The following is a 9,407-nucleotide window of genomic DNA, read 5'->3' as shown; positions in this document are numbered from 1 at the left end:
GCCATTTAATGTTGTGTTGGATGTATGAATGTGCAGCAGAGTGGCTAAAAATATTAAGCACAGTACTATTTATAAGCTTAACATTGGCATTGCATAATGGCCTAAGGACTCCAACTTGCTCAATTATTAACATCCATTGAATATTCATCCATTGATTACTCTAGATAATTAAGCTTGACTTGGAAATGTATTCCCGACGTGCTCAGAGTCTGTTCTTTCAATTCTGTTTGTCACTGGACTATTCTATCATAGTGACATACTAACTTTTTGCTAATTTTCTCTCTATTGTGTAGGCCGCCCACTTGCTTAATTTATAAAAACAGATGTTTGCGAGAATAACTTGAAAGTAAAAAAAACTCAAATACATAGCCGAACACACCAACTGACTGATATAACAAGACTGCACAAGTTTCAGACCATCAAGAGTATAAATTAGTGACCGACGCAAAGTTAATTAGGATTTGATTAATTCAGCTCCCTGACTCAAAGTCAATTCCATACAAGCTTATCTCATTATGAGACATACACATCAATAATCAATTGATAAATGAACATTATAAACCTCCAAGACATGCTAACCCAAAGAACAAGGCAATGCTAGCTAGACTCCAAACCTCTAGTGACCCACTTGGAAGAAGAAGAGCAGTCAGTCGATCGAGTGCCTTGTTTCCTTTGGTGCTTGGCTGCGTGACTTGAAAAATATAATATTATCGTCTTGTACCTTGATGCAACTTGGGCCACGGAATGCAATATTGAAATATCGTGTAGAATATTGAAGCACAGAAAATTCTATGTCTGCTGAGCCTTAGGGTCCAATTAAAAGGACATCACGGTGTATTGTGTTTTGCGTTCATTTATAAAAATGACCCAAGATTCCTGCAACTTGAGTCTAAACATTTAAAACGGGTCAAAGGGATAGTTGAAACTTAAATGGTCATGGCTATTGAAGTCGTACTCTCTTATTGATATGTGCCTCGCTACAATTTAATTTTAAGCAGATTGCACATCTGATCCATAACTGAATCTAGAATGCAACTGGATATATACATAGTTTCCCGGAATAGTAAGCTAATTCCCACACCTCATAGGGCCCCCACCAGGTATAACGCAGTATTAATCAAATTGAATGATTATAGCAAGGAAAAAAAAAAGAAAAAGGAATCCGAATCAAATAAAAACTCGTCAATAACAATACAGAATCGAAAATGAATTTACACACATAACAGATGATTGATTGGAAGTATAAACTACACTTAATAACAATTCCTAGATCTAAACATCATTCACCATCAATAATGAAATATGAGAAGAAGAAGATAAGATTGGTCTCCCTTTGGCTCTCCTAGTCTCTTCTTTTTTTAAGTACTACGATAGATAGAGATGGAAATTACACATACATCCTTTTCTTGTGTTGTCAGGCTCATTTCTGTACTGGTGGAAAGGCTTGAGCGGTTTAAACTTATCTTCCTTGATAAATTAGTTGGGAGTATAGCGTTGAGACGAAATTATGGTAATGTTGCTATTCTCTTGCAGTTTCAAGCTCTTGGGTTACATAATACTTCCTAAGAGTCCTACAACACTATTCAAGTTCTTGTTAAACAACTGATAGGTGTTTTAAACACCTTGATCACTATCTATTGTTTATGTTTTTTTTTTTGTTTTTCTTATGAATTATGTATTATTTTGTTCCTTTTGAGTTTTTAAGGTGTTCTGCAGTCATAATTAGCAAAAGGTGGGGAAAATAGAGTGAAAAGGGCGTAATGGTCATTCAAGGCCAAACATTGTTGGCAGTCAAAGCAGGCGTTAAGGGACATCCATATATCTCTACTAGGAATTACTCGAGCAACCAAAGAAGATACTCAGGACACCCATCTGGGTGGCTTTATCTAGGATATCTTAATCTTTCCAATCATTCCGTCCCTAAAATTGAGAGTTTCTTTCTCTCATTACAGCCGAGAGAGAGAGCAAACAGGAGAATAAAGTTTAGAAAGCATTGAAATCAGGGCAACAAATGGTGAATCCATCGACTTTTTCATCGTCAATATTTATTGTCTCTCGTCTTTCGATTGCTTCTGAGCTAACACTTCTTCAATCATTTCATTAAGTTTCCTTCTGCTAAGCTCCTCGTCTCGTGGCAAGTCTCCTCGGGTGCAGCGCTACGAAATCCTAACCCGTTTCGCAGCGCTACGAAATCCTAACCCGTTTCTGGGTGGTTTTATCTAGGATATCATATCTTATCCTACTTAATTCCTGGTAACCCGCCGGTGGGGTATAAATTAAAGATGATGGCTTCGGCGCTGCGAAACGGGTTAGGAGCAGCATCGCTCGATATCAGATGCGGGCATCTTGGGTAGAAAGACTCTCACTGCTAATTGACGTTTTCCTGATCTTGTTCTTCCCCCAACAGACATCCTTTGGCTTGATTTTTGCTTGAAGTGTTCATGATACTGGAGGAAAATAATCTGCGTGTATGAACAACTATATATCAGAGACGCAAAAAGATGCAGTCATTTTTATTAAGGACGTAAACTAGTTGTGCAGTTATAAATGAAGCTGTAAGAATCAAATGGATACAAAGGGTCGATACTCTTCAATCAAACAAGGAGACATGACGGCAAAATCTTACAAGCATCACATCAAGTGCGTTAAAAAGGAATCAGATCTGAAATCTAGTGAATAAAATTAACAGAGGCTTGCAAGCATCATGGATCATGATCGTATGCACACAGAAAAGATGCCTCATAAAATTAACAATTATGAGGCTTGCAACCCATAATTGTTTTTGAATACGCGTTCCATGTACGTTTATTGACATGTTTTTAGTTGATTTGGATGCCTTTATTTGTTTTTGAATACGCGTTCCATGTACGTTTATTGACATGTTTTTAGTTGATTTGGATGCCTTTGATTGGTAACTGATTGCTGTCGTACCTAATTAATGATTTGTTATGTATGTAGTCTTCAATGAGCATCCTCTGTGCCACACCTCCTGCACTCACGCTAATGGAATTGATGTGCAAATTACAAGAAAAACAAACTAATCGCATCTAGACTATAGGATGCATCAGTGTCTTTAAGTAGATTTTGATAGAAGTTCACCAAATGCCTCTAAATCGTTTAGGAAGGTTTCCTAAGCAGTCAACTATGAAGTAGTCTTCCAAATTAATCTTGTTAATTTCATTTTCAATTATGGGTTTGGTTGTGTTTTTTTTTCTTCTCTATACAGGCCCTACTGACAAAAGAAACAAGTCAAGCCGTAATGCATCTAAAAATTACTATGAAATTTATGCTCCAAATTTGCATCGAAACCTTCCTCACAGACCATTAGATGTTAGTAGATATTTGCTAACTATTAGATGAGATTCGAATGAAGTTTTCAGTAATTCGCAGACTTAGTCGAGACCTGTGCGGTTTTGTCAAGTCAGGCTAACATTGTGCTGTTGGTCGGTGAAATCAGAAGAAAATTCCGAATGTGTGTTCTGCAAACTGATAAAGTTGAATGACAAGTTCGATTCCGGAAGGTATTGTTAAATGGTAAAATCTGACAAATTTAAGTATGTCTCAAATCAATTAACATGAGAAATATCTAGGATTCTAGGTTTATTTCCATTACTTCATCATGTTATTCAATTGTCACAAAACAACTTATGAGGTTAATTACCGAAAAAGTTTGCAAACTCTCCAAAGGCAGCTGGTGAATTATTGGACCTGGTACTCTGGTAGCCTGTACCCTTCCATCATCAGCTAGGATAACTAATGCATTAAAGTCACCTAACCCTGGTTAAAACTTTGGAACTCAACCCCAGTTATAAAATCTATCACTATATTCACTTCTTTATTTCTTCTATCTAAAATTCGTTCACACTTCTAGCACAAATGTTGAAGAAAACCCACTCAAAGCCTCCTAAAGGAACCATTTTCCATCTCATTTTCTCTCTTCCTCTACTCTTTCTTCTAGTAGTAAGATCACTGGAAGCTCATGAAAATAAAGAAGAGCGAAGTATTCTTCTAAAACTCAAGAACGAATTTGGAAATCCATCGGCACTGGAATCTTGGAACACTTCAGATAAGACTCAACACTGCATATGGAAAGGTATTATAGCCAATGGTAGATACAAATTGCAAGTCAACTCATGTATTAAATAAACTAAACTTACCCTGGTTAAAACTTTAAATTCGCACATCTCATGTCATGTATTATAAGATCTTTCACTCCTGGATTCACATCTTCACTACTCTCTCATTCTGTCTAAAATTTGTTTACATTTCAGCTGCTTAGCTTGAAATGACTTCATCGCGCCATTATGTTATCTTCACGCATTCTCATAGCGATATTTTGTATCTGCGCAGGTCGTACTACATGTCTCCTTTGATGCATAATGCCCAAATGTCATTTTCTGTCAACGTTCTATTTCAACGTAAATACAAAAATCCGTTTGGATGATAACACTGCCGTATTGCATGGGAAGTGACTTCTATTTCAGCTGCTTAGCTTGAAATGACTTCATCGCGCCATTATGTTATCTTCGCGCATTCTCATTGGTTGAGCGATATTTTATATCCGGGCAAGTCGTACTATAAGTCTCTTTTGGTGCATAATGCCCAAATGTCATTTTCTGTCAACGTTCAATTTCATCGTAAATACAAAAATTCGTTTGGATGATAACACTGCCGTATTGCATGGGAAGTGACTTCTATTTCAGCTGCTTAGCTTGAAATGACTTCATCGCGCCACTATGTTTCTTCGCGCATTCTCATTGGTTGAGCGATATTTTTTATCCGGGCAAGTCGTACTACAAGTCTCTTTTGGTGCATAATGCCCAAATGTCATTTTCTGTCAACGTTTTATTTCAACGTAAATACAAAAATCCGTTTGGATGATAACACTGCCGTATTGCATGGGAAGTGACTTCTATTTCAGCTGCTTAGCTTGAAATGACTTCATCGCGCCATTATGTTATCTTCGCGCATTTTCATTGGTTGAGCGATATTTTGTATCCGGGCAAGTCGTACTACAAGTCTCTTTTGGTGCATAATGCCCAAATGTCATTTTCTTTCAACGTTCTATTTCAACGTAAATACAAAAATCCGTTTGGATGATAACACTGCCGTATTGTACGGGAAGTGACTTCTATTTCAGTTGCTTAGCTTGAAATGACTTCATCGCGCCATTATGTTATCTTCGCGCATTCTCATTGGTTGAGCGATATTTTTTATCCGGGCAAGTCGTACTACAAGTCTCTTTTGGTGCATAATGCCCAAATGTCATTTTCTGTCAACGTTCTATTTCAACGTAAATACAAAAATCCGTTTGGATGATAATACTGCCGTATTGCATGGGAAGTGACTTCTAATTCAGCTGCTTAGCTTGAAATGACTTCATCGCGCCATTATGTTATCTTCACGCATTCTCATTGGTTGAGCGATATTTTGTATCCGCGCAAGTCGTACTACAAGTCTCCTTTGGTGCATAATGCCCAAATGTCATTTTCTGTCAACGTTCAATTTCAACGTAAATACAAAAATCCGTTTGGAGGATAGCACTGCCGTATTGCATGGTTTATTATCCTCATCCTGACTGGTCGAAGCACACAGTCCATTCATGTTTTGATGTGCAATGAGATTAGTCTTGTACGGGGGACCTTTAGTCAATGGCTATTACAAATATCTAGTTCAGTTTTGAAAATTCAATCAGTCCATCTATATAATTATCATACTTCATTTTCTTCTATCAATCAAAAAATAAATTAAATGAAAATCAGTTTCTTCTTAAAAATGTTGAAGAAAACCCACTCAAAGCCTCCTAAGGGTATTTCGGTGATATTCAGTGAATTTCCAATTTCTATACTGAATTGTTCAAGGCTTCAATCTTTAGATCTTTCCGTGAATCACTTTGTTGGAACAATTCCAAATGATATTGATAGATTATCGAATCTTCGGTTACTTGATCTGGGATGGAACAATTTCTCGAGCGATATTACTTCTTCAATCGGAAACTTTCCATTCTTACAGAGTTTAGATCTTGGATATAATTTTTTTAATGGTAGTTTCCCTCCGGAAATCGGAAATTTATCGAATCTGGAATCTCTCCATATAAGCAGTAAGAATTTTTTGTCGTCGAAAATTCCTAATGAATACAGTAGTTTGATAAAGTTGAAGGATCTGTCGATGTCGGAGATGAATTTATATGGAGAAATTCCGGACTGGATTGGTAATTTTTCAAATTTGGAATATCTGAATCTTTTGGGAAATAATTTCAGAGGGAAAATTCCGGAGAACTTGTTTTTGTTAAAGAACTTGAGGGTTTTGCTTTTATCTTCTAACAAATTGTCAGGTGAAATTCATGAAGGTATTGGTGTATTAAAGAAGTTGACAGAATTACATGTGGATGGCAATCGATTAACAGGAGAAATACCAGTGTGGATTGGTTATCTTCCGTCGCTTAAAGAAATCGATGTTTCTGAAAACAAGTTATCAGGTGAACTGCCCAAAGAACTAGGTTTACATTCCACGCTATATTTTCTTGATGTGTCAAAGAACAATCTTTCAGGTAATTTACCAGACAATTTATGTTCTGGTGGTAAGTTGCAATATATTACGGCTTCTTCAAACAATTTTACAGGAAAATTATCAAAATCGCTTGTGAATTGTTCTAGACTTGGCAATAACATGTTAACTGGTGAGATCCCGGCTACTTTTTGGTCATCCATGAATTTATTGGTGGTATACATAAACGATAATCAGTTTTTTGGCGAACTTCCCGAAAAGTTGAGTCCAAATTTAGCCATTATCGACTTAGCAAATAACAATTTTGGAGGCAATATACCAAATAGTATTGGTTCACTTAATCGCTTGATGATTCTTTCTTTAAGGTCAAACAAATTCAGTGGGTTAATCCCTGAAGAGATTTGTCATCTGCAGGAACTCCAAATATTAGACTTATCGCTGAACAATCTCTCTGGGAATATTCCTAACAGTATAGGGAACTGGACTGGATTAAAAGGGAATTCGTATGGTCTTAGCAATGGCACTAGTTTTGGATTGGAGATGGTAGTCAAAGGAGTCATGATACAAATTCCAATAATATATCCATATAGCGCAAGTATCGATTTGTCATGCAATATTCTGAATGGAAGCATTCCTGAAGAGCTAAGCTTGCTATCACGCCTCTCTTCACTTAATTTATCTCATAATCATTTCTCTAGTGATATTCCTACAAATATCGGAAATTTGTCTGCCTTAGAATCTCTAGATTTAAGTTCCAATAATTTGTCTGGACGTATTCCACAATCTTTGGCAACTATCGACACTCTTGCGGTTTTAAATCTTTCTTACAATGAGTTAAGCGGCAGGATTCCACAAGGAAATCACTTTGATACACTTAGTGTGGATGGTTTAGCTTTCGTAGGGAACGATTTATTATGTGTATTTCCAACAGAGAAAGTTTGCGAGGGTGATCACAATACTAGTACCGGTAATGACGATCCTACAATTGAAGTTGATGTAGTCGATCGAGAGGATGCAAAAGAGAAATTATTGATGTCCGCTATTATTGCTTTGGGGTTTATAGTTGGATTTTGGGGCTTTTTTGGTGTTTTACTTATAAAGAAAGAAAAATGGTGGTTCCCATATTGGAGATTTATTGAATTTGTTGCAATTAAAATAACAAGTTTTATTCGGAATAGACGATTGTATTAATGAATGTACTTTGTTTTCCCCCCTACATGTAACTTGGATGTTGAAGGTTCGATATGATAGTAAATTGATATATGAATTTGATGAATTCTGCTTCAAATCCTTAATATTGTTAGATTGATGGTACAATATGCGATTTCTATTTCATCCATATTATTCTTAAGCCATTTGTATCTCCCAACTAAGAAATGATCGGAACCAACAGAAACAACAAAGGAAAAGAAGATCGAGATCAGGTGGTTTCTCATGGATGTAACTGTTGTTTTGAATGTATGGGAATTTGGTGGTGAAAGGAAAAAGAACTTCTTTTCAGTTCAATCAATGAGCATATTGATTTCTCCTCTTAAAACAATTTTACGTATGGTTTTCATTTCTCTACATGTCCCTCCACAATCTACAGAATCACTATTACCGCAACTACTTCTGAATCCACCACCAAACATCAATTCTATGATCAGCGTCATTCTCTAAACCTCCCTGCTCTTAATGATCCAGTGAAAACATTGGTTTGTCTGATAACTTGAGCCAGATTCAGATTCTAGCTGAAGTCGAACATTTATATCCATTGAGACAATAATCAGAACCATGTGATATTGTTTACTGATTTAATAACTTGTTTGCTTCATAAATGTGGTGAACAAAATACGTAACTCAGTTTATTGACCAAATTTCACGGTCTCACTTCTTTTGTGTATTTCTTAAAAAAGTAGTGCATTTTTTGGTATTTTCATGTTCATGAGTTAACTCTCGCCTTGTATTGCACTGGATAAACAATCTGCTATAACAAAATGCTTATTGGCTTTATTTTGGAGATATGCTGCTGAATTTGGTTCTTCTTTATTAGCGTACCGTACCTATGTATGCCACTTCCTACGTTAGAAATCGGCTAAATGGCTAATAATGCCCATGGTTCAAAGCGAAGCACATGATTCTGGTATAAAGGGACAGTGGGCGAGTATTTAGTCTACTGTTTAGCTAACAAAATAAGATCTGCCTGTGACAGCAATGGTTGCATCTAGATACATTAATGACTAAAATACGAATGGTGGTCCATTTTACCCTGGCAATCATGTAATTCAGAATTAGCCGAGTCAAGCAATACATTTGGAAACTAAAAATCAAAGTCTTGCTAAGTGCTAACTGTCTCCTTCATTACATAATGTCGAGATATCAACTTTCCAATTCAATGTAAGTGGGTCAGCTTGACTTCTACATACTTAATCATTTGGAACCTACCTAGCATTGCTGTATTTCATGGGTCATTAGCCTGACTGGTAGATAAACAGTCCATTTATTGTTTAACTGTGCAATGACGTTGCTAAGTCTTGTATGGTGAGCGGATGGAGTAAATGACTAATTAATATCAATGGCATTTATAAAAATTCAATCTATCTATATAATTTAACAACTTGGAGTTCTTAGATAGCGTAATTCAATTTCTTCTCAAACATGTTTAACAAAATTCACTCAAATCCTCCTAAAGAAACAATTTCCCATCTCATTTTTTTTCTTCCTCTACTCTTTTGTGTTATAAACTCGCTGAAAATACAAGAATACGAAGAAGAAGAATGAGTATTCTTCTTATACTAAAGAAAGAGTTTGGAGTTGGTCCATCATTCTTAAAGTCATGGATTGCAATTGGGGAATTCCCTGTTCCTGTAAGGCCTGGTCTAGGTGTCCCCTTATCCAGTGGGGGTGCTAAGTAGCACATG

At 36.4% G+C, this 9,407-nt stretch overlaps 1 protein-coding gene across 1 annotated transcript; it reads left to right on the top strand.

Moving 5' to 3' along the window:
* Window positions 1-5,721: 5,721 nt before the first annotated feature.
* Window positions 5,722-7,783, top strand: LOC113337138 (receptor-like protein 43). Its single transcript, XM_026582816.1, has 2 exons — window positions 5,722-6,211; window positions 6,350-7,783. The coding sequence occupies exons 1-2, from the start codon at window positions 5,752-5,754 to the stop codon at window positions 7,696-7,698; spliced, it is 1,809 nt and encodes a 602-aa protein (XP_026438601.1). The 5' UTR covers window positions 5,722-5,751; the 3' UTR covers window positions 7,699-7,783.
* Window positions 7,784-9,407: the final 1,624 nt, after the last annotated feature.

This window comes from Papaver somniferum, unplaced genomic scaffold (genome assembly GCF_003573695.1).
Source record: "Papaver somniferum cultivar HN1 unplaced genomic scaffold, ASM357369v1 unplaced-scaffold_158, whole genome shotgun sequence".
Classification (NCBI taxonomy): Eukaryota; Viridiplantae; Streptophyta; class Magnoliopsida; order Ranunculales; family Papaveraceae; genus Papaver; species Papaver somniferum.
The sequence above is the reverse complement of the archived record's forward strand: the minus strand, read 5'-3'. Positions and strand labels throughout refer to the sequence as shown.

Excerpts from the sequence above, each read along its gene's own strand:
- LOC113337138 (XM_026582816.1), top strand. The coding sequence starts at position 5,752 with ATGAAAATCAGTTTCTTCTTAAAAATGTTGAAGAAAACCCACTCAAAG. Across the intron at positions 6,212-6,349 it reads AGAAATTCCGGACTGGATTG|GTATTGGTGTATTAAAGAAG; the intron begins GTAATTTTTCAA and ends AAATTCATGAAG.